Source organism: Staurois parvus, unplaced genomic scaffold (assembly GCF_062004578.1).
Source record: "Staurois parvus isolate SC_StPar_1 unplaced genomic scaffold, SC_StPar_1.0 ptg001302l, whole genome shotgun sequence".
NCBI lineage: Eukaryota > Metazoa > Chordata > Amphibia > Anura > Ranidae > Staurois > Staurois parvus.
In genome coordinates this window covers 3,124,177-3,150,812 of record NW_028319098.1, presented here as the reverse complement: position 1 = coordinate 3,150,812, position 26,636 = coordinate 3,124,177, and the positions used below count along the sequence as shown (strand labels likewise).

At 41.7% G+C, this 26,636-nt stretch overlaps 1 protein-coding gene across 1 annotated transcript in view; it reads right to left on the bottom strand.

Annotated features, from left to right (window-relative positions):
- Positions 1-26,636, bottom strand: part of ZNF704 (zinc finger protein 704) — a 160,436-nt gene that overhangs the window by 76,413 nt on the left and 57,387 nt on the right. Inside the window, exon 2 of the mRNA XM_089661000.1 lies at positions 3,948-4,186. Within this exon, the coding sequence (XP_089517126.1) occupies positions 3,948-4,186 (239 nt within the window). The remainder of the gene's footprint in view (positions 1-3,947; positions 4,187-26,636) is intronic.

Below are 26,636 nucleotides of genomic sequence, written 5' to 3'. Positions count from 1 at the left end.
TTATGGAGCCATATATCTTAAAGAAAGGAAAGCAAACAATATAAAGAGTGTGAAAATCTATGGTTCCATTTTATTACTGGTCTGTCTTGCAGATTTAATCTAGCAATTTAGTGATTGCAGCATTTCTCAACAAAGGTCAAATGAGTCTTTTGTTCTCAATCAAAAAATGGGATCCTTAGAAGGAACACATGGTGAAAACACAATTATAAAAATTTCCCTATACTGCAAAATGCTTTTTGCTCTGAAGTTGGGCAAAACTCTGGGCATACACATACAGTTGCAAGAGAAAGTATGTGAACCCCTTGGGATTACGTGGAGTTTTGCATGAATTGGTCATAAAATGTGCTCTGAACGTCATCTAAGTCACAACAATAGAAGAACACAGTCTGCTGAACATAATACTACACACACATTAGATGTTGCCATGGTTTAATTGCACATAACATGTAAACATTCACAGTGCAGGGAGGAAAAAGTATATGAGGCCCTAGCTTAATGACTTCTCCCAGAGCTAATTGGAGCCAGGAGTGAGCCAACCTTGACTCCAATCAGTGTGATGATATTGGATGTGTTGCTGACAGCTGTTCTGCCCTTAAAAAACACACACCTGTTTTGGGTTTACTGGTTTCAAGAAGCACTGTCTGATGTGAACCATGCCTTCGCAGAAAAGAGCTCTCAGAAGACCTACGATCAAGAATTGTTGACTTGCATGAAGCTGGAAAGGGTTACAAAAGTATCTCCAAAAGCCTTGATGTTCATGTGTCCACGGTAAGACAGACTGTTTGGTTTGGTTGAGGTTATTGCTGCCAAAGGAGGGTCAACCAGTTATTAAGTCCAAATGTTCACATACTTTTTCCTCCCTGCACTGTGAATGTTTACATGTTATGTGCAATTAAACCATGGCAACATCTAATGTTTGTGTAATATTATGTTCAGCAGGCTGTGTTCTTCTATTTTTGTGACTTAGATGAAGTTCAGAGCACATTTTATGCCCAATTCATGCAAAACTCCACGTAATCCTAAGGGGTTCACATACTTTTTCTTGCAACTGTATACACGTATGCAGGCTAAACCAGAGAAATCTAACAGATTCCTCCATCCATGCTAACAGTGCGCATGGACGAATTGCAGGATACAGCCTATTGTATTCTGACAGCCGGAGCTGCTGGTTGTCAGAATACCTGAATAGTGACTGCATCTGATTGGATGAGCCACTGTTCTGCCACCAATTTTCCACTTGGCTCCTTCAAAAAAGGAATACATGCTGGAGGAGGGCAATTTCCCGTAATCATAAGTAATTTCCTTCCAGCCATTCAAGAGGTTTCTGGATTTGAAGTCTACCACTTTTTTCTAGTGCCACCAAAGTATATCTGACAGTTTTTAAGTCTCAGAGCATAATAGGGTGAGGCGCTAATGCAGAGAATGCTGTACTGTACGACCATTTTCCCAATGTCAGCTACTTTTTGGAACTCAACTGCTACCAAGTCTTTTAGCTGCATAGATCAGAAATTTCAGCTCACATATTTGCTTTATGGTCTCCTTTAAGGCAGAATAAAGCAGAACTAATCTGCATGTTGGCAGCCCTCTATCTAAAAAACTGAGACCATTGTGTCATGAGGTTATATTCAGAGATCCAAATTGCTCTATAAAAAAGTTTTTGTGTATTACAGAATTACTAAAAAAGGGCAGTATGGGGCAGTAGTAAAACATGCATGAGACAGGGGCCCTCATGAATGGTCTAAACAGGAGTTTCAGGCAGATAAGGCAAAGGAGCAAACACAATTTCCATGCAGGAGGGCTTTGTACAACAAGTCCATAGCATAAAATAGGCAAAACATCTGCTAGTCTAAACCTCTGACTAAACTCAGTTGGATTTCTAACAGAGTGCCCTCTACTGGGTTCCACAAACAAACAGAAAGCATTTGTACCTTTTTTTAGTGTTCTGTCAACACTCAACCTTTTCACCTAGTAGAAGAGATAGCCCCAATCATTTGTCAGCTCACTAATATAAAGGCCAGTAGACAGCTGAGTCTAATAATGAGTACCTGCTACCAGGTAATATGTGGGCCAAGGAACGAAGCCTTTATCCCATCCAAAGCTCTAAAAAGCCTTCAGGCTCCAGGGCCAAGCAAGAAATGGTTAAGATTTTGAGAATACAAAATGTTTGTTTTCTCCACATAAACCACAAACCTTGGAGCCCCTCACCATGTGTAGGTAAGAAACCAAAGTGACACATACAAACTAACAATAATTCTGCTAAGCCTATGCCTCACAGGCAATATTTCAGTTTTGAGTTTAAGTAATACGGATAAAATACAGAGTTGGTATAAGCACCTGAGATACATTTCACATCAAACGCCTGTATTTAATTCCTGCTATATATCATGAATTCAATAAATGCCTTGCTTAGAAGATTATATATTTTAATGGTTGAATATGGAAACCCTTTTTCATGCTGCCCCCAGATAATTCCCCCCTGAACAGAGTACCAATATATCAGTAAATCATATATATAGTTCATAATTAAAGAAAATTAGCATTTAAATGACACATGCGACAAAACCATTCCAATTTTTTTCTTTCATGGTCACTTTCAGTGGCCTAATTTAGTAAAGCTGTTAATCTCAGTTTCTAAAGACACTAGGAGAGGTATTACATGCCTGAACACTTTCTGTGAACGATCACCCCTCATATTCCATTAGGGAAAGACACGTATAGCTTGTGCCTAATCCCTGATTAAAGTGATAGGTAAAAGCCACCTTCTATCGCATCCTTGAAGGACTTCTGGGCCTGAAGGACCATGGCAAAATGAATCCATGCCCTTGTTAGTCTCTATCATTAAATGTTCGAATTTCTATGACATTTAAATCTTATTCTCAAAATATGCTTGAAGAGCAATTCCAGGCAAAATTTTAAATCAATGATTGAAATGTTAAAGCTGAATTCCAAGAATGCAACAACTTTGTAAAAAGAGAAGGCACTCTGTGTGTTAAGTCCAACAAGGTGCTTGCCACCTCCTGGACTTATCTCTATTATTTATATCTGACAGGTTTATTATGCATAGCTTCTGGAGCTTCTCGTGCATCTAATATGCCTGCCCCTCCCCTCCTCCTGCCCAATCATAGAATTTGTATTGTGTGTACTCATTCACATAAATACAAAGGCTTCTGTGAATGGGCAGGGAGGGGTGGGCATAGCTGCTTTCTGTACTTCTCTCCTCTTACAGACTCAAGTGTGGAGTGTATCCTCCAGCAGTGTCATAAACATGTCAGATATAAATATTAGAGATAAGCCCACATGTGGCAGGCAGCCATTAGATAATAGTGTGCTTCCACTTTTTACAAAAGTGCTGAATTTGTTGGATTCAGCTTTAGTATGATCAAGGGTGATTGCACTAGTACACAAGTCAAATAGGAGACTCAACTTTCTTTACTCTAGTTTTTAGGTGATTCACAGTCAAATTCAAAAACTGCTCCTCTTATGTGTGGAGACAGAAGGGTCTCCTATTTCCTCTCTTTCTACTTTCAATTTTTTAAGTCAGGAGTGAAAAGTGCTGGGACTTCTGACCTGAACACAGGGATTCTACCATGACAGATATAAAATGTCAGCTGAAACTTTATCTATAGTGCTCCAAGGCCTACTATAGTGGAGGTACACTTCTCTGCAAATCTGATAAGTCCGATGGCTTTACATGCATGTGCTTGTACTATAAAACTGTAAAGTACCAGCACTTTCCCTTGATCTGTGAAGGTCTGTCTGGGATTATCTCATGCCATAGCCAATATCAATTTAGGTGTAAGCACTGGAGTTTCTTCTGAGAATAGAAAGGAATTTCTGTCCATCACTGGTGCAATCTTCTTTCTGAAGACTAAATAGATTGCGATATAATATGTAGTCCTTGCCCTGACCCCTTTATTTTATAACTTCCCTTCTAACATACTGCGTACCTTGCTTGAGGGACATCAATGTTTGATGATACCACCTTGCGCTTCTGTTCCAGCAGACAGACTGATCTTGTACCTTCTTGACTCCCTTCCTGTTCAAGTTCGATTATTCTGCTAGAGCTTCTCAATACCATGTAGGAAGCATCCTTCATTTCTTCAGTGATTTTGGGATCCAAGCCGTGACCTCTTCTGATGTTCACTGGCTGCTCCTTTGCTTCCCAGTTTTTCTTATCACGTGTTATCTGCAAAAAGGATTCAGTATTTATAACTTTAAAGGAAAACCACACTTTTAACACTGAAAACAATGCAATATATACAATATGCAGTAGCTGTCACTCTAGACACAGGTTATAATCTAGATTACTGAAACAATGTAAATTAGCAGTTTGTGCAGTAACCCAAAGTAACCAACTAGAGCCTTATGTATTAACATAGCTATCAATCAAACCTGCTCTGAAACTGAGCTCGAAACTAACGGATGGCAATGGAGAAATAACTCCACTTCTTAGCAGTCACTAATTGATACAAAAGGCCTTCTGAGTTAGCTGTAACCAATTTACCATTATATTTGACTAAACATTGATTATGCATTGGTTTCTTCACAAACATGGTCATTGTATTTCCAATGCAGTAAATACATGTAGGACATAAAATGGATTTTCTTTAATGCTGAAGTGTAATGCAAACATATACAGTGGGGCAAAAAAGTATTTAGTCAACCACCAATTGTGCAAGTTCTCCCACTTAAAAAGATGAGAGAGGCCTGTAATTGGCATCATAGGTAGACCTCAACTATGAGAGACAAAATGAGAAAAAATATCCAGACAATCACATTGGCTGATTTGGAAAGAATTTATTTGCAAATTATGGTGGAAAATAAGTACCGTATTTTTTGCTTCATAAGACGCAAAAGGGGGGAAAATGTCAGTGCGTCTTATGGAGCGAATATGGAGCGGCCGGTCCGTTATTTCCACCGCCGCCGTGTCAGAATACCGGTCCGGCCGCTCAGCTCTGCAGTGGGACCTTACCTGTTCCTCTATCCAGCGGCGCGCTGTCTTCCTGCCTTCTGTAGTGTGCGTGACAGCCGGGTCCCAAGTACGCATGCGCAAGAAGCGGTGCTCTTTGTGAATGGTAAGGCGGTACCTGGGACACATGACAGATCCCAGAAGCCGCCGGACCAATCACAAAGCGCAGCGCTTCTCGCTCATGAGCACTGGGCATCCGGCTGTCCGCTGAGCGCCCACACTACAGAAGCCGGGTAGATAGCGCGCGGCTGGATAGAGGAACAGGTAAGATCAAAGAACAACCCTGCGGAAGTGGGAGTGGGTACCTGTCAAATTCAGGTACCCGCTCCCCCTCCCTCCCCAAAGGTCAGCAGTGTCTGGTCATCTCCTGTACTGTCCGCAGTCTCTGGTCATCCCTGTACTGTCCGCAGTCTCTGGTCATCTCCTGTACTGTCCGCAGTCTCTGGTCATCCCTGTACTGTCCGCAGTCTCTGGTCATCCCTGTACTGTCCGCAGTCTCTGGTCATCCCTGTACTGTCCACAGTCTCTGTTCATCTCCTGTACTATGTCCGCAGTCTCTGGTCATCTGTACTATGTCCGCAGTCTCTGGTCATCTCCTGTACTGTGTCCGCAGTCTCTGGTCATCTCCTGTACTGTGTCCGTAGTCTCTGGTCATCTCCTGTACTGTGTCCGCAGTCTCTGGTCATCTCCTGTACTGTGTCCGCAGTCTCTGGTCATCTCCTGTACTGTGTCCGCAGTCTCTGGTCATCTCCTGTACTGTGTCCGCAGTCTCTGGCCATCTCCTGTACTATGTCCGCAGTCTCTGGTCAACTACTATACTATGTCCGCAGTCTCTGGTCATCTCCTGTACTATGTCTGCAGTCCCTGGTCATCTCCTGTACTGTGTCCGCAGTCTCTGGTCATCTCCTGTACTGTGTCCGCAGTCTCTGGTCATCTCCTGTACTATGTCTGCAGTCCATTAGTTCAGAATTTTTTTTCCCTGTTTTCTGCCTCTAAAACCTAGGTGCGTCTTATGGTCAGGTGCGTCTTATGGAGAGAAAAATACGGTATTTGGTTAATATCAAAAGTTCATCTCAATATTTTGTTATATATCCTTTGTTGGCAATGACAGAGGTCAAACGTTTCCTGTAAGTCTTCACAAGGTTGGCACACACTGTTGCTGGTATGTTGGCCCATTCCTCCATGCAGATCTCCTCTAGAGCAGTGATGTTTTGGGGCGGTCGCTGGGCAACTCCCTCCAAAGGTTTTCTATGGGGTTGAGATCTGGAGACTGGCTAGGCCACTCCAGGACTTTGAAATGCTTCTTACGAAGCCACTCCTTCATTGCCCGGGCGGTATGTTTGGGATCATTGTCATGTTGGAAGACCCAGCCACAATTCATCTTCAATGCCCTTGCTGATGGAAGGAGGTTTGCACTCAAAATCTCACGATACATGGCCCCATTCATTCTGTCCTGTACATGGATCAGTCGTCCTGGTCCCCTTGCGAAGAAACAGCCCCAAAGCATGATGTTGCCACCCCCATACTTCAAAGGTATGGTGTTCTTTGGATGCAACTCAGCATTCTCTCTCCTCCAAACACGACGAGTTGTGTTTCTACCAAACAGTTCTATTTTGGTTTCATCTGACCATATGACATTCTCCCAATCCTCTTCTGGATCATCCAAATGCTCTCTAGCAAACTTCAGACGGGCCCGGACATGTACTGGCTTAAGCAGGGGGACACGTCTTGCACTGCAGGATCTGAGTCCCTGGCGGTGTAGTGTGTTACTGATGGTAGCCTTTGTTACGTTGGTACCAGCTCTCTGCAGGTCATTCACTAGGTCCCCCCGTGTGGTCCTGGGATTTTTGCTCACCGTTCTTATGATCATTTTGACCCCACGGGGTGAGATCTTGCATGGAGCCCCAGATCGAGGGAGATTATCAGTGGTCTTGTATGTCTTCCATTTTCTAATTATTGCTCCCACAGTTGATTTGTTCACACCAAGCTGCTTGACTATTGCAGATTCAGTCTTCCCAGCCTGGTGCAGGTCTACAATTTTGTTTCTGGTGTCCTTCGACAGCTCTTTGGTCTTCACCATAGTGGAGTTTGGAGTGTGACTGTTTGAGGTTGTGGACAGGTGTCTTTTATACTGATAACAAGTTCAAACAGGTGCCATTGATACAAGTAATGAGTGCAGGACAGAGGAGCCTGTTAAAGAAGAAGGTACAGGTCTGTGAGAGCCAGACATCTTGCTTGTTTGTAGGTGACCAAATACTTATTTTCCACCATAATTTGCAAATAAATTCTTTCCAAATCAGCCAATGTGATTGTCTGGATATTTTTTCTCATTTTGTCTCTCATAGTTGAGGTCTACCTATGATGCCAATTACAGGCCTCTCTCATCTTTTTAAGTGGGAGAACTTGCACAATTGGTGGCTGACTAAATACTTTTTTTCCCCACTGTATAACCCTCCCTTGCCCCTACATCAACATGCAATGAAACATTTTCAATCAAATTATTTTGTTTTCATGAAACACCTCTTTTGAGACTCAGTGAGATCATCGTTGAGTTTTTCTGTTGGCCGTAGCAAGATCGAGTTTGGCGAGAAAGGCTTGAAGATGCCTATAAACATCACAGAAACCTTCCTTGAGTGTTATATGAAAGGACAGAACCCTGGCATCCCTTTTAGAGTGCATTCCTGCTGGCTGCTGGATGCAGTCAACTAGTTGTGATTAGGGGGTAAAAGATGTAGAACCTCTGTTAACTTTATCTGTGTTCCATAGAAAAAGATATTTGGGAAAAACTGAAGACTGAGATTGAGCTCTGGAGTCACTTTTGCAGCAGTTATTTTCTTATTCTGGGTCACAATCTTGTACAATGTCCTTTTGTCTCTTTTGGTCAGCTGACCATGTTGACTGTGCATTTGCGTATAAGACGACGTTTTGCCGTAAACAGTATATGCCAACATAACCTTTGATACTCTACCTTATGACGCAGCAAATAAACTGGCAACTTCAGTCACAGAGGAACCAGCCAACAATTTGCCTGCTTTGAAGCTCAGTAAGCTCTAAATGACTCCGTATAACTAGCAGTGAATGATGAAAATGAGGCTTCCCACCGGTTAGCTAGGTGTCTCATCACACAGTGGAAGCAAAAGAATGTTATATCACTTCTGCTTTCAATGCAAAACATGTTGTCACTTTCACGCCAGCAAATCATGTAGTGTCGACATTTTTTGTCCAACCCCTGCATATGGTTAATGATAGCACTGTCTTTATCCTATTAGGAAAATTTGTATTTTTAATCTCTGAGCACAAATAATCTTTTTTTTTCTCTCTCTACAGTTGATCTTTGCACTGTGAGCACTCTCATGTGCATTGTTAGGCTGGCCATACATTATACAATTTACTTTCCTTCAACCAAGGGTTGAAGGAAAGAAAAAAGCTAGATTGCCGCTATTGTATTCCGACATCAGGAGGTTTTCCAGCTGTCAGAACACAATGATCATTGCCACCATGATTGAATGAAAAAAACGTGACAGGCTGGTTGTACTGAAGTCGATTGATAGGTATAACCAGCCTGACCACAGATTGATAGAAATGCATCTGGTTCTTGTTGAACTGCCCAAAATGTGATCCGTCTATGGCCGGCTTTATCTGTAGCCTTCCCATCCCTCTGTTACAATCTAAATTACCTGTAGTTCATCTACTCTATCTGGCAGCACAAGTAGTTTTAAAAGTATAAAGGATAGCCCCATAAGTGCATTACCAATCTGTCAGTGCTGATACATTTACTATAGTAAGTAAAAGATGTAAAGGGTTAGTTCACCTTTACCAAAAAACTTCCTATGCAGATAAGGGGCGCCTGTGATGATAGGGTTGAAGAGTAACAGCTAGGCTTCTCTTAGCAACATCCTAATAGTTTTCCTGTCAGGCTTCATGAGGTACATAAATGGCCTACATCTATAGCAAGGGCATTGTTCAATTTGTTCAAAGCTGCACAGTTTGTTTCTTATCTATAGACACCCTTTATCTGCATAGGCAGTTTTTTTGGTAAAGGTCAACTAACCCTTTATGCATTTTTAGTAATTAACAGTTGTACACATTCTAAGCAAGCAGAAAAGGAACATATAGTAGATCTCTGAGTGGGTATATTCTATGCCACAAACAGCCCACCTATCATTAACAGAAGAAATCTAAACCTACTGTATGTAAAGTGAGAAATATCATGAAATCCCAAAACCCCCAGGCACCTTTATCGTTGTCCAATACCAAACTCAAAAGGGTTTGGAAAAGACTCTAGGTAAAACAGAAAAATCATCTAAAGATTCTTTCATAACAAAGATAAATTAAGAAAGCATGCCAGAAAAAAAGAAATATGGCATTTCATTGTTTAACATGTAAATTATGGAATGTAAGTTTCTTTCTTTGCAACTAGAAGCTATTAATCCATGTCTGTACATTACAGAACAAGGAGCGATAAGTGCTGGAGCCAGTGGCTTGTGTTGATTATCTTCTGTGTCTATTATAATTAATACGACTTGCAGACTGTGAGTTTACATTGAATAAAACATTTTCCTGAATGTGACTTTTTTTTTTATTAAGTTAGCAAATGGCACATTGCTGATAGCTCACCGCTCATTAGTAACTGTAACACCTTTGCTGTGATTCACTGCAATTATATGAGAAATAACATATTGTAAATGTACCACACAGTTTCTGCTTTGACTTTGTCACTATTTTAGTGGATGATTTACAATGTTACCATGGCTAGATTTAACCAGCTGATCCATGTGGGCATCACTATTGCTTCCATAATATTAAAGTGCATTTTATCCACTGCAGCATGCTGTAGACTAGAGTGTTTGTAAACCCCAACCAGGGGCAGACTGACAACTCATGAGGCCCCCGGGCAATAGGGGATCATGGGGCCCCTGTGTCCTTGCCCAAACTCAAAAAAGCCTATGAAAAAGGTACCAGGGGCATCTCATGGGGCCCCCTACTGTCCCCGGGCCCTCGGGCAGTGCCCAAGTTTCCAAATGGTCAGTCCGTCCCTGACCCCAACTATGAACTATTTGCTCCCTTTTGTTCTGTTACATATACCATTGAAAGGGTTTTGTTATCTGTTCAATAAGTGCAGAAAAATATCTGTTGATTCTGCCAGAAATGCAAAGAGCTTGTAACTTCCGGTGGACTCTTTACTGCACTCCAAGAATTACATAATACTTTATATTATGGAGATGAGGAGACAAGGGGTGTTCTGCAGTCCAAATCAGGAGGAAGAAGGCTTTGTTCACCAAGCTGCTCCTCCATAGATACAGCACTGTTGAGTAAGAGTTGTCACCCTAGGACAGGAAGTGTGTTACTGGCAGGATCACCATACAAAGATGAAATAGGAGGATGGGTAAGCAAAAGTTCATTGAGTAATGCCAAAATGCCAAAAGTGATTACCTCACAACACCTCTATTTAAAGTGGAACTAAACCCATCAATTTAAATGTTTCCAAAACAGTTACATTCAAGGCATGCTGTGAATTATAACTGTCACAGTTGCTTGTGCTGTAAACTGAACTGCCAAGCCATCAACTGGCTGGTGTCAGCTGATCACACGTGTAGCACCATGGCAACTGTAGACCAAATATCAGCTTCTTGGCTGTAAAGATAGGAGGGTTTAGTTCCCTTTTAAGAGCCTATGTATAGCTTTTGTTCACATCGGAAGTGCTCCCCCCCCATACAGGTCAACTGGATAGTAAAAGCAGCTTGAAAGAGATTAATTCAAGTCAGAAGGAGGTCAGCTGCAGGTCAAAATGTCAGGGCTCAAAATAGTGATGACCTTAGGTTAGATCAATGTTGCTGACCTAATTTGGCCAGGTGGCAATATTAGGTCAATGATGTCATAAGCATCCCCATCCCTTTATATACATACAGCTGCAGGGTGGAGAATCTCCTTGACCGAGTAATGACTGCTCCTATGTTTGGACCAAACCCAAAACTGAATCACTAGCAAACCGATCTCTTAACACATTGCCCAAAAGCATGCACCAAGCACAAAACAGTACAGAAAGAAAGACCAGCTGTTGCTGTAGGTCTATCAAAAGGCTCATGTGGCTTCTACCCTCTTAGTAAGCTTGAGACAAATGCCTGGATTGCTCCTGTCAAGGTGAAACTTTGCATCCTAACCCATTCTTGCAGCTATAATACAACGCTATTAAAAAGTAAAAAGCAATGATTACATGCACACTACAGCAACATATAACAATCAATCTGAAAATAATCACTGGACTAATCCAATGTTTGATTACTACATGCATGTTCTAGGTCAGCGACTCAACAGTATTAAAGCCATAGCCAAGCAACTTGCATTTTCATAAGGTTAACATTAGAAGCCTTCATATTTCTCTAATGACTGCTGTTCTGTAAACTGGATTATTTAATTGAAGAAAGCCAGATGCCAAGGCTTTGTTAGTGAAGAGGCAATGAACCATCCCCATCTATGGATTAGCTGAAATGATGAAGCCACTCGGGCTGTGTGGCCACATTACCTCTTACATGTAGAGAATGGCTGTGTACAAAGATTTCTTGGAAGCCGCTTTAAATTAGAAAAATATAACCGTACACTTAGAACCTGCAAAATGGTTTTCTTTTCTACCGCTGCACAGAGAAAATGAGTTACAACCTCTTAATAGCTTTGTTCCTGGAAAGCACAAAGGCTGAGAATAATTGTATTTGCAATGAACACTGCCATCTACAGTCAGAACTGCCCGGCCAACTCCGGTAAGGAATATTGTAGACTCGCTGCTGATTACATAACATAATAGACATTACTCTGCCACGACCAGCAGCAATTTTCTTCTAATCAGAATTCTGTTGCAGATGGATTCATTTCTGTTAAAAGGCACACAAACCTAATACCCATTACCAACTGCGTTATTTAAAGGAAAGCAGTACTGATGGAAAATATAGGCAGCCATTGGTGACCTCCTAAAAATTTGCCTTGCTGCTTCTGGCTTTAGCAATAATAAAGACTTGGAACAAGTGTCTCTGAGAGGTTTATTAACATTTATGGCTGACTTGAAAAATGGAAATATTTAAAGAGACTCTTTATAAAAATACAACCAAAAAAATGCAGCAGTCATAAAGGGCAGGAACCTAGTCATCCTTAGATATGCCTGAAGCCGCTTATGAAATCTTCCTGCCTACCAAATGTGGGCGCTCTGACAGACAAAGCTATGGCACTTATTCACAGTGCCGAAGACTGCCCATCGTTTCTTGCCTCCTGCATATTCCCATTGGCCAGTGAGCCAAAAGAGGTGGCCTAGGCAAGGTCTCCTGATACCTAGAAATGGCAGAGCTTTACCTGCCAGAGTCTGCTGGGACCATACCATGACAAGAGGGATTGACATTGACCAAAAAGAAATAAGTAAATTGGGATTTGTGATTGTGCTGTGACTGGTTGTACGCTTACTCTGGTCTGAGACTGAAAATGTATTGAAGCCAAGCAACTAGCATTTCAAAATTAGTCCTCTATATTTTTCATATCAGAGGTTTTCTTTGAAATGAAATAGTGGGAAGTAGTGAGGGTGAATCTGTCTGGATATGGTTTGAAATTAATCAAACCTGAACTTAGAGGTGAATCCCGTTGAAGTCGGTGGGGAGTAAATCTTGTTAAATCCTGTACTTTTAGATCTAATAGACAATCTATAATAAAAAAAAGGCAATTGGAGGTGGTGACCGCCATGGGGGGCATTCACCAATGCAAAAAAAAAATTAAATACCCTACTGTGGGGAGATGGTCTTTTCATGCAGCATTAAGGACAACATTTAAATTACACAAAATCCTTTAACCATTTGGCACCGAGCACACGCAAATATGCAGCCTCTCAGCAGCTGGGCCTCGGCACTGAAAATATCCAATGTAAACAAAGGATGTGCAGAGAGCGTGCACCCTATGAGCTCCCAGGACATTCACCAGTGCCTCACATAAAGGTCCCGATCGCTACTTGCAGTCAGAAGCTTTTCATGTGACTGCTGTGACAGCCAATCGCCCTAAACCCCGCCCTGCCTCCCGGCATCACAAACAGCTTAAAGGACCAGGAGGTCAATACATACCTTCTCACGTGAGTCATGTGACTCATGTGAGAAGGTATGTATAGACATCTCTTCCTTTTCAGGCTAGCTAGAATAGTCTTAGAATAGGGGCGGGGGTAGGTTTAGGCTTCATTAAAATTTGACTGGAATTCAACTTTATAGCTGTACTTGGTATTACACGATAGTGCAATTTTCACAGACCATCTCAAAGACAGCATACACTGGAATTTTGGTTTTTTTTTAGCTTGGTTTCATACAGCAGCAGTACACCAATCTGAATAATTTCAGTCTGCAATTTTTTTCAGTTAGTTTTAGTAGCAATATGTGTTTTTTTTATTAAACAGTAATAGACTCAGTAGAAAAATAGCTGATACTCTGCTACAGAATCCGAATCCCCCTCTACCAACAATGAAAGGAACTGGTTCCCTGTAGTCATCGGTCACTAATTAGTCTCTCCACTGCTCCATAGGGAGAAATGTGAACCACTAACTGTGGTAGAAGCCTTAAATATGTTTATTACTCGAACCAACAAGTAGACCATTCCATCCGAAGTGCAAAACACCCTAATGTGTTTTACTCAGTAATGAGCTTATTCATAAGATCCTATGAGTAAGTGCCTTAATGAGTGAAGAGCTTTAGAGTGTTTTGTACTACAGATGGCAAAAAATCCAACACTGCAGTTGTACAGACGTTGACCGCTAGATTGACTTCTGTACAACCACTCTGCACATACATGGATTGAAATTTGGCTGAACTCTACTGAAATATCCAAATTTTGAACCATGTATAGCCGGCTTAAAGTGATTGTAAGGAAAAAAATAATAATAGTAACAAAAATCTTTATGCTTACCTGCTCTGTGCAATGGAATTACACAGAGTGGCCTTGAACCTCCCCTTCTCGGGTCCCCTGCTGGCACTCCTGGCTCCTCCTCTCTGTCCAGTGCCCGAAGGGAAGCCACATCCCATGGGGGCACTTGTGCGTGCTCGCTCCGGAGCCCCACTGCTGCGTCCATTGACACTGTCCCCAGCTTCCTCGTCACTGGCTTTGATTGACAGCAGTGGGAGCCAATGGCTCCTGATGCCCCAGCAAAACCATTGAGACATGGAAGTGAGGGGAGAGAAGAGCTACACACCTGCACAACCCTGGTTCGAATCGGAGCTCAGGTACATAAAAGTGTCTGAGGAGCCAAAACCGATCCCTAAATATTTTTTACCTTAATGCAAGGAATGCATTAAGTTTAAAAATGATTAGGCTTTAGAACCCCTTTTACAACTTTGACATGGTTTGCAAAGCAACATATCTTTTCACAGAGTATGGAAGATCAAACAAATACAACAGGAGTCATACAAAGCTATAAGAACATTATAATTCCAGGTACTCAACAGAATTACAAAATGAAGGACGGCACATTGGACAATCAGGGATAATTCTTTCCCAGTGTCCAATGGTCTACAGAAAAAAATATACAGGAAAGAGAAACTGAGAAGAATGTAAGGAAGAGAAAGTGAAAAGTTGGTAGAAGAGAAAAAATAAGGGGGTTGGAAGGAGGGGAAGGGCAACATGAGGGAAAGAAGGTGAGGAGAGGGGAATAAATGACAGTTGGGAATGCTGGCTATCAAAATTGCCATCCCAAAGGGTGAAGCCCAGGAGTTAGACCCCCAATTATGAGGCAGGAGAGGTATGGAGAAGCCTTGCAGGAAAAAAAAAGTTTACTATAGACAGCACAGCAGCTAAAATAACCACTGACCTCAATCACAAAAAAAAATGAAACATGAAAAAAGTCCCCAATAATGTAAAAATATTCAACAAAGGAGGTGATGCCCAAAGAGCTAGCAATCAGATTTAAAACACTTTCCTAACGAACCCCTATGTAGTCTGTCATCTTTCCTTACAACAGCTTGCAATTTACTGACACTATTGGTGTTGATTTACTAAAACTGGAGAGTACAAAATCTGGTGCAGCTCTGCACAGAAACCAATCAGCTTCCGTTTTTTTTCAAAGCTTAATTGAACAACCTGAATTTAGAAACTGATTAGATTCTATGCAGAGCTGCACAAGATTTTGCACTCTCCAGCTTTATTTAATCAACCGCTATGGTTACTGTGCCCCCGCCCTTCTATAGTGAAGGGACTGGCTTAACTGAAAGCCCCCCTTTTAGCCCTTATAAACTGTCTGGCCATAGTTCATAGGCCATTCAGTGCATTATGGTTTTAAAAAATTATTCTGAGTAAATCTGCATTTTCTGGGACCTTGAATATTTTACCTGCAAGATTCAGTGCAAACCCATGGTAGTGGTGAACCCAAACCTCAACCATAGAGAGGACCAATGTTTCAAACACAATTTCATTTCTATCCATTAATCTAGTAAAGGAGAGCTCCGTTTTGGCTGACATGTTTGGTAATGCAAAGTCTGCACAGCAAGTTTTGCATGGGAGTCTATAATTGTGCATACATATATTTGTGAATTTTATTTTAAATTCTATATTCTTACCTTCATCAGTTTAAATTTAATGACTCATTAAACACATAAAAAAAGATATACAATATGTATTTTCTTCGCAAATCATTATTAATGATGTGAAAGCAGACAAAGTCTGCTTATGGAGCAGTCCCCATCCCCTGACTGCAAAAAAGTCAGTTTACATCTGGCTGCCCATAGAACCATCACAGGTCCACCTGTGTAAATGAGGACACAAGCTGAACAGGCATGGGTGCCAAGAAATGGACATTTGTCCGGTTGGGCACTGATTCTGCAGGCGATCTGCTCATGGATCCCCTGCTGAACAGAACAGAGCAGCTCCATGTAAAAGTGCCCTTACAAATACCACTTATTTTGAAATATTTTGGTGTGTGCATTAGAATACCATAATATGATCTGCAGTATTGAAGCACATAGTTACATAGTTAGTCTGGCTGAAAAAAGACAAAAGTCCATTAAAAAAAAAAGTTATAATCCTATACCCACAGTTGATCCAGAGGAAGGCAATTTGCTCCTGCTGGGAAGAGGGGGGAGGCAATCGAATCGGATATTCCCTGGATCAACTTTACCTATAAATGATAGTAACCAGTTATATTCTGCATATTCAGGCCTTTTTTGAAGCAATCCACTGAGCTGGCCAGAACCAACTCTTGAGGGAGTCTATTCCACATTTTCACAGCTCTCACTGTAAAGAAACCTTTCCGTGTTTGGAGATTATATTTCTTTTCCTCCAGAAGTAAAGAGTGCCCCCTTGTCCTCTCTGATGACCTCAGGGTAAATAACTCTACACCGAGTTCACTATATGAACCACTGGTATAATTATACATGTTGACCATGTCCCCCCTTAATCTCCTCTTCTCTAAAAAATAAAAAAATTCTGTTCCTCTAATCTTTCCTCATAGCTGAGCTCCTCCATGCCTTTTATCAGTTTGGTTGCCCTTCTCTGTACTTTCTCCTCTCTGTACTTTCTCCAAATTCCCCAATGTTCTTTTTGTGAGTTGGTGCCAAAAATTGAGCTGCATATTCCAGATGAGGTGTTACTAATGATTTGTACAGGGGTAATATGATATCTCTCTCTCTGGAGTCTATACCTCTTTTAATACAAGAGAGGATTTTGATGCTTTAGAAACCACAGCTTGGCATTGCATGCCATTATTAAGCTTGTGATCCACCAGAACTCCCAGATCCTTCTCCACCATTTATTCCCCCCAGTTGTAACCCCCCTAGTATATGTGACGTAACACGAGGAACTACAATTGGGTTTGCTAAAATCCCTGTTAACTTAGGTTGCAGAGATATAAAGCTGGAGACTTGTATTATATGTGGTTGATATCAGCATATTAGGCAGATGGCATCATGGGGCTGCAGTAGCCTTCATACCCTTTCTCATAGCATTTGTTGTAATTCCCTTGATATCTGTGCCTACCAAAGAATTTTTGCCCCCTCGTGGTTAGTGTCTGACGCTGACTCTCAAAAATAGCCAGCATAATTAAAGTGATAACAAACCTACAGCCAAAAATGTAATATATTGCAGTTTATCAATCCTTAGATGTGGTGGTTGTACTCATTTTCTTTTTTAATCTTTTTTCCCTCTGTTTTCACCTGGTGATCTGGCCAGTAACACACCACCTGTGCCCCCACTCTGGATGGAGGAGCAACCTGTGAACAGCAACATTGTCAGTCTGTCGAAGGGGAGAGTTAGTTGTACTAGTAGATTTAGATACGCTAAAAAATTGAAGCCAAACTCCAGCTAATGTTGGCCATACACATATAGATTTTTGTTCAGTGAACACGGTAACCAGAAAATTTGAAGAAGCAGAGTGGAAAACATTTCTCAATCGACCAAATTTTCAGATGGTGCACGTGTATTTTGTTTACAGGTTACATTCATTTCAAAATTGAATGTCAAAAGCAAGTGAAATTTTCAAATAACATTTGTCCACTCATCGAATGCACAGAGAATTTTCATACAAATATTTGTGCAAATATTTTCGACAGAAAATCTATACATGCATGGCCAGAATAACTCTTTTTAAGCAGCTACAGCAACAGGTTTGTTCCTATTTGGAGAAAGGTTTTAAATGGATAAATAATTGCTGACCATTGTAATCACTCCTGTCAGTGTTATATGGTTTGTCCCAACCCTCTAACTGCTACATCTGTAGGACAGCTTGCTCTTACTTACTTACTGGCAGGTTCACCAGGTGAAAACTAAAGAAAACCAATGCAGCCATCACATCTAAGAATTGGTAAGTTGCAATATAATACATTTTTGCTCTTGGGTTTAATACCATTTTAAAGTGTATGTAAAGAAAAAACGTATTTTACATGTTGGATAGAGTAGTTAGGGGGCACAACCCCAGTCATCTTTATTTTGCTATCTGTGACCCCAATGGGAAGATTCACCCTATTTGTCCTGATTCACAAAAACAGAAAATGAAGGAATTGTCACCAGAACAGTAATTGAGGAGAAATCTTCAAGTGGGGGGCACTGGTTCCAGGGAAAGCTATCTATGGGGAATTTCCCCCACCTTGGCTCTCACTTTTTATGTCCACAGGACAAGAGGTAAAGGAAAATCTGTTCAACTCAACACAGATAGCCAAAACACTTTGCAAAGGTTTAACCATTACCTACTCTAGACAAAAAAGTTGTTCATCATCAAACTACTATACTGTAAAGATTCTGGAACTTGGAAATATATAATAGTATCAGTGAAGAATACAGCTCAGTTACATAATGTAACACCTTTTAAGTTTTCTGGTCTTTTATGTTAGTCGCTGGGCATCTGTTATTTTAAGATCAAATGTGCTCTGTTGCCAGCTCAATATTTCCTACAATATCACAGCTTGCGTGGCCAGCATAACAAATTTATGGATATTTTAATATCTTCTTACTTAGATGCTGCTGCACAATTTCCCTTCAATTTGCTCTCATGCTGTTGTGGCATATTGGACTTGTCTGAATTCTGCAAAGCAAGCAATTAAATGCCACACAGAAATGATATTCCCTGTGAATGTTTTCATGTGAATATTTGTGGTTTGTTCATACAAGTCTTTGGCCTGAGCAGCTTCCTCCACTACAGTGTGCAGCATATAGCTGCTCTGGGGCAGATTCACTCCTGGGTATTGACGGTGTCCCTGTCCTTAGCATATAATAAGATTCATGCTGTCATTTTTCCACCTTCAAAATAAGAATGACGGCTGGAATTGAATGGCTCATGCAATGCCATCTTTCCATTTTTTTTAAAGAAAAAGTTTACGCAGTGCCTGGAACACACATATAAAGCATCCTTAACCGCTTCTGTGCCAACCTATATCAGAAATGCTGCTACAGGGCAGCGCGGGTGCAAAAAATCACTTAAATATCCGTGATTTTGAAGTTCGGGGTAGGGGGCGCGTGCACCGCCATTCGGAGCCTCGGCTGTCAATCACCGGGTCCCGGCCAGTGACTTCTTGCCTGCACCCGGTGCCTGGAACACACGTATAAAGCATCATTAACCGCTTCTGTGCCGCCCTATATTAGAAATGCTGCTACAGGGCAGCGCGGGTGCACAAAATCACTTAAATATCCGTGATTTTGCAGTTCGGGGTAGGGGGCGCGTGCACCACCATTCGCAGCCTCGGCTGTCAATCAACGGGTCCCGGCCAGTGACTTCTTGCCTGCACCCGGTAATCGACGAATATCTGTGATGGGGACAGATGTGTAAAAACAACACAGATCGCTCCCCTGTCAATTCCTGCACACTGCTTTGTATGGCTCTGCATAGCAGAGCCATACAAAGTAGTGTACTTACAGTGAAACACACACACAGCCTCATATTAGAACAGCACACAGTTAACCCTTTGATTGTCCCACTTGCTAACTCCTTCCTGCCCAGTGTCATTAGTACAGTGTCAGTGCTTTTTATTAGCACTGATCAATGTATTGGTGTTGTTGGGGGTTTCAATAACACCAAGTCAGTTCCTGCCCAGTGTCAGAATGCCCGTCGCAGTCCTGTTATAAGTCGCTGATCGTCGCCATTACTAGTAAAAAAAAAATTCCAGTATTATTATTATTATTACATCGAGTTTATATAGCGCCAAAGGGTTTGCTCAGCGCTGTACAATAGGGGGAACAATACATGTCACAGTACAACAAAAACAGACAGCGTACGAGGGGTAAGAGGGCCCTACTCTTTCAAGCTTACAATCTAGGAGGGAGGGGGTAGTGGAACAATAGGAAGTGGCTGAGGGGAATGAAGTGGCTGAGGGGGATGAAGTTGTGGGAGGAATGAGGGAGAATGGCCTTTAGGTGAGGGTGGGGTAGGCTTCCCTGAAGAGATGGGTTTTGAGGGAGCGCCTGAATGTGGGGAGGGAAGGCGACAGTCGGATGGATTGGGGCAGTGAGTTCCAGAGGATAGGGGAGGACCTGGAGAAGTCCTGCAGTCGTGCATGGGAGGAGGAGACCAGGGAGCAGGATAGAAGGAGGTCCTGTGAGGAGCGAAGAGTACGGGTAGGGTGGTACTTGGGGATCAGGTTGGTGAGGTAGTCAGGGGCAGTGTTATGAACGGCTTTGTAGGTCAGGATTAGAAGTTTAAATTTGATGCGTTGGGCAATCGGGAGCCAGTGGAGGGAGAGGCAGAGGGGGGTGGCAGAGGTGGAGCGGGTGGTGAGGTGGATGAGTCTGGCCGCTGAGTTCAGGATGGTCTGGAGCGGGGAGAGCCGGCACTTGGGTAGGCCAGTGAGAAGAGAGTTGCAGTAGTCAAGGCGTGAGATGATGAGGGAGTGTACAAGAAGTTTGGTGGTGTCTGGGGTGAGGAAGGTACGTATCTTGGCAATATTGTAGAGATGGAGCCTGCAGGTGTTTGTTAGTGATTTGACATGAGGGAGGAAGGAGAGGTTCGAGTCAAGAATGATGCCAAGGACTTTGGCTTGCGGGGCGGGAATGATAGTGGTGTTGGTGATGGATAGGATGGGGGGGGGTGTGGGCAGGGGGTGAGGAGAGGGGTGGAGAGGTAAATTTGGGTGTCGTCAGCATAGAGGTGATAATTGAAGCCATGGGAGTGTATGAGTGTGCCCAGGGAGGAGGTGTAGATGGAGAAGAGAAGGGGTCCAAGGACAGAGCCTTGGGGGACCCCAACAGAGAGGGGAAGGGAGGGGGAGGTGGCACCATTGTAGGTGACGCTGAAGGAGTGTCGGGATAGGTAGGATGAGAACCAGGAGAGAGCGGTATCTCTGATGCCAAGGGAGAGTAGTTTATTAAGGAGGAGGGGGTGGTCGACTGTGTCGAAGGCCGCAGAGAGGTCCAGGAGAAGGAGGACAGAGTAGTCGCCCTTGGCTTTGGCGTTTAGTAGGTCGTTAGTGATTTTGAGGAGGGCAGTTTCAGTGGAGTGTAGGGGACAGAAGCCGGACTGTAATGGGTCAAGGAGGTTATTGTCAATAAGGTGGGCGCTTAGGCGATCGTAGACTATTCGCTCAAGGAGCTTGGAGGTGAGTGGCAGCAGGGAGATGGGCCTGAGTATATATACCTCCATTTGTAAACGCTATAACTTTCACGTAAACCAAATAATTTACACGTATTAGGATTTTTTTTTAGCAAAAACGTAGCAGATTACATTTTGGCCTAAATTTATGACGAAATTTGATTTCCTAAATGTTTTTATTGGACATGTTTAATAGCAAAAAAGTAAAAAATATTGTTTCTCAAAATTGTGGGGTGTTTTTTGTTTATAGCGTAAAAAATCAAAAAGGCTATAAATACCACCAAAAGAAAGCTCTATTTGTAGGGAAAAAAGGACGTAAATTTAATTTGGGTGCAGTGTTGCATGACCGTGCAATTGTCAGTTAAAGTAATGCAGCGCCATATTGCAAAAAAAAATGGCCTGGTCAGGAAGGGGGGTTAATCCTCTGGAGGGCAAGTGGTTAACTGCTAAACTGTAAAATATTTATTATTATAGTATTATTATACAGGATTTATATAGCGCCAACAGTTTGTTCAGCACTTTACAATATAAGATATACAGATTTATATATACATCATAAACATGAAGACAAAGAAACATAGAAGAGTGACATCACAAAAAAAGTGGTCTCTCAAGTATGCCCCAATTTTATTTTTATTTATATATAATTTTTTATTTTTCATTAGCATTTTTATTTTACAGTTCTGCACTACTTTGTCCCATGTCTCTTAGTGCTTTCTAACCCTAGTTTTAGGTACCTACCTGCCCTCTCACCTTCTGCTGCAGTCAGTCTGACAACAACTGATAGGGAGACGCCTGATTCATAGTTGCAGCTTGTATTAGACTTTCCTGAGACAGGCAAGAGGAAAGCAGAGAGAGGAGGGGTGTGTCAGTCTCTGCATGCCTCTTTCCATTACTTGACTAAAGAAAATATTCATAGCCAAGACAAGTTGCAATTATGTATCAGGCACTGCCTTCATAGATCTTGTTGGATCAAGCCATGGCAGAAGAGGACAGGGGCAGGTCGGACCACATAACTAGGGTTAGAAAGCACTTAGAAACATGGGACAAAGTACTACATATACTTTGTCCCATAGGGAACAGAACTGTATGAAATACGTTCCAATGATAGCTCTTCAATATTGTTATATATTCTGTATATAGCCCTCTGGAACAGACAATGTACAGTTCACATGTGTGTATCTGCTGCTTCCCCGCTAACAGGAACTTTAACCATAAATGTAGCTACAAACTTATAAACACTGCCATGTACTGGCTGAAGAATATATCTCTACTGAATACTGATACTGACGTAGTTGTACAAAAATACAGGCATACCTCGGTTTATGAATTTAGTGCGTTCTGCAGGACATTTTGTATTGCGAAAAATTCGTAAACCAAAACGTGGTTTCCCATAAGAATGCACTGAAAACCAATTAATCCGTTCCGGAGGTCAGAAAAAAGTTAAAAAAAGTCTTTTATCTGTTCAAAACTCTTTATAAAGTGCACTTTAAAAGGTATAAATACTGTACAGAGACATGGTTAATAAAATTCGCAAATGCATTGAAAACCAATTAATCCGTTCCGGAGGTCAGAAAAAAGTAAAAAAAAAGTATTTTATCTGTTCAAAACTCTTTATAAAGTGCACTGTAAAGGCATAAATACTGTACAGGGACATGATTAAAAATAAAAACGTAAATGCATTGGAAACCAATTAATCTGTTTTAGAGGTCAGAAAATTTGAAAAAAGTCCAAAAAAGTCTTATCTGTTCAAAACTCTTTATAAAGTGCACTTTAGTGGCAAGGAGCCGGCGCTATAAATGCTTCGTATTGCGAAAAAAATCCATAAACCGAGGCATTATTTTCAATGGATTTTCATTCGTAAACCAAAAATTACATTAACCGAGGCGTCTGTAAACTGAGGTACACCTGTACAGGAACATTGTACCCCAACAAATACATATATAAAATTGAGGCAGACTCGAGGCACTGCTTGCCCTTTTTTTCTGCTGTCACTCTTATATGTTTCTGTGCCTTCATGTTTAAAGGGACAGGACTGTAAAATAAAAAAAAATCTATTAACAGATCTTTCTTTTTTTTATTTAATCACTTTTTTCTTTTTGTCTGACGTACTGTATAGATCTAAACTTGTCCTAAGCATGTTTGAATCCACGTGACTGTTGACTGACTCACCACCTCTGCTGGATGTCTATTTCAAACAAGCAGAGATGGATTCAGCTAAATGTAATAGGGTTGGGTTCTTTCACCACTGACTTCTCCGCAAAGGCTCTAAATACAGTATGTCAAAAGGCTGCAATGACAAACACCAGGTAATATTGTATTTACTGATGCATAATGACAACAAAAGGGCAGAACAGTGGATAAATGGTTAGCACTGCTGCCTGGCAGCCCTAGGGTCATTGGTTTGAATCCAAACCATGGTTCCACCTGCCTGGAGTCTGCATGTTTTCCCTGTGCCTGCGTGGATTTTCTCCCACATTCCAAAGACATGCTGGTAGGTTAATTGGATCCTGTCTATATTGGCCCTAGTATGTGTATGCATGATTGAGAGTTAGGGACCTTAGATTGTACACTCCTTGAGGGTTAGGGACTGATGTGAATGTACAATATATACAGTATATACAGTATGTAAAGTGCTGCATAAATTGACAGTGCTATATAGGTACCTGTAATAATAATGACAATAATAGCAAATATAATGACTATGAACAGGTTTATGCTTTAGCACAGTGGTCTCCAAACTAAGGCCCATGGGCCAGATGTGGCCCTTTCCTTGCCTTTATCCGGCCCTTGGGGCACAATTATTCCTTCTGATACCAGGCACTATTCCTTCTACTGACACCAACAATAGGGCCATTATTCTTCCCACTGACACCAACAATGAGACACTATTCTTCTACAGTAAAGGAAATAAGTATTTGATCCCCTGCTGATTTTGAATATTTGCCCACTCACAGAGAAATGATCAGTCTAAAAATCAAATGGTAGGTGTATTGTAACACTGAGAGACAGAATAGTAACAAAAAAAATCAAAAGAAATGCATGTCTAACAAATTATGCACGGATTTGCATGTTCATGAGGGATATAAGTATTTGATCCCCTTCACAAAACATGACTTAGTACTTGGTGGCAAATCCCTTGTTGGCAATCACAGAAATCAGACATTTCCTGTAGTTGGCCACCAGGTTTGCACACATCTCAGGAGGGATTTTGTTCCACTCCTCTTGGCAGATCCTCTCCAAGTCATTAAGGGTTCGTGGCTGACGTTTGGCAACTTGAACTTTCAGCTCTCTCCACAGATTTTCAATCGGATTAAGGTCTGGAGACTGGCTAGGCCACTCCAAGACCTTAATGTGCTTCTTCTTGAGCCATTCCTTTTTTGCCTTGGCCGTGTGTTTTGGGTCATTGTCATGCTGGAACACCCATCCACGACCCATTTTCAGTGCCCTGGCTGAGGGAAGAAGGTTCTCACCCAAGATATGATGGTACATTGCCCCGTCCATCATCCCTTTGATGCGGTACAGTTGTCCTGTCCCCTTAGCAGAAAAACACCCCCAAAGCAGAATGTTTCCACCACCATGTTTGACAGTTGTGATGGTGTTCTTGAGGTAGCATTCCTCCTCCTCCAAACACGGCGAGTTGAGTTGATGCCAAAGAGCTCAATTTTGGTCTCATCTGACCACAACACTTTCAACCAGTCCTCCTCTGCATCATTCAGATGTTCAGTGGCAAACTTCAGACGGACCTGGACATGTGCTTTCTTGAGCAGAGGGACCTTGCGGGCACTGCAGGATTTCAATCCATTTGACAAGATCCTCAAGTTCTGGGATGATTCCTCACTGTTCTCATGATCATTGACATTCCACGAGGTGAGATCTTGCATGGTGCACCAGACCTAGGGAGACTGACAGTTGTTTTGTGTTTCTTCCATTTGCGAATGATTGCACCAACTGTTGTCACCTTCTCACTAAGCTGCTTGGAGATAGTTTGGTAGCCCAGTCCAGTCTTGTGTAGATCTACAATCTTGTCCCTGACATCCTTGGACAGCTCTTTGGTCTTTGCCATGGTGGATAGTTTGGAATCTGATTGTTTGATTGCTCATGTGGACAGGTGTCTTTTATACAGGTAACAAAATGAGATTAGCAGCACTCCCTTTAAGAGACTACTTCTAATCTCAGATTGTTACCTGTATGAAAGACACCTGGTAGCCAGAAATCCTGCTGAATGATAGGGGATCAAATACTTATTTCCCTCATGAACATGCAAATCAGTGCATCATTTGTTAGACATGCATTTCTTTTGAATTTGTTGTTGCTATTCTGTCTCGCAGTGTTACAATACACCTACCATTCGATTTTTAGACTTATTATTTCTCTGTGAGTGGGCAAACATTCAAAATCAGCAGGGGATCAAATACTTACAGTATTTCCTTCACTGTAACTAGCATCAATGATGGGGCACTATTCCTCCCACTGACACCAATTATGGGGCACTATTCCTCCCACTAACACCAATGATGGGGCACTATTCCTCTCACTGACACCAATATTGGGGTACTATTCCTCCTACTTACACAAATGATGTGGCACTATTACATCCATTGACACCAACAATGGGCCACTATCCTTCTTATTGACACCAATGATGTGTCACTATTCCTCCCATAAATACCAATAATGGGGAACTATTCCAGCCACTAATACCAATGGTGGGACACTGTTTCTCTTCCTACTGACCACAGGCGCTATGTAATTCTTACTCACAGTGACTACCATGTCCGAAGCATTTAATTCCACTAATGTCAGAGCTTTGTCTACTCCCACTGGGCACAGTTCAGTTCCCTAAATTCTGAACAACAGTAAACTGGCCCTTTGTTAAGAACGTTTGGAGACCCCTGCTTTAGTATATTCATCTTCACAAAGCAAGTTAACATGCTTAAAGATTGCTCAGATTAATAGGAGTAGGCTAGAAATAGTTTAAATACAATGTGAAAATTAATATATAACTTTGCATTTTGACCATAAATACACTTTAAACTTTTGTTAAAGCTGAACTATGGGTTGAGTAAAAAAAAAAATGATCCTTGCAATGCCAATCCTCTCCCCTCTCCCCACACTGCAAGTTTTGAATGCCCATTTTGTCTGGGGGTAGAGGAATAAGTGGTAAAACTTAAAGATAAAATAGTGCAGTGCTAATAGAGGTGGTTAAAGTTTAGATGAGCAATAAATATAGGACAAGTAATTGATGTATATAAATGTCAAAAAAGTATAAATGCTCACAAGTGAAAATAGTAAAATCAATTTAAGAAACTAGGTAAAATAATAATAATAAATATCCGTAAAAATTATAAAAATGTCCCACGGCTTCAAAACGGTGCTTGTGCCTTATGTTAATATAAGAAATGCGCACTCACCGGACATGCACTATTAATGTGCATTATATGTAATATCCAGGTGTCAACAGGTAGTCATCTGGGCCGCAAGATGGAACAGGCTCCCTCTCAGGATGGTTAGGGTCCAGGGACTTTAATGCTGGTAATCCAGGGATCCAAGGATATCCAGAGTTCCCCTTTAGGGATGGATGGGTGCAGCTCTCACAGGATAAGGCAGGAGGCTCCCTCTCTGGATACTCAGGGTACTGGGCGTCTATGAAAA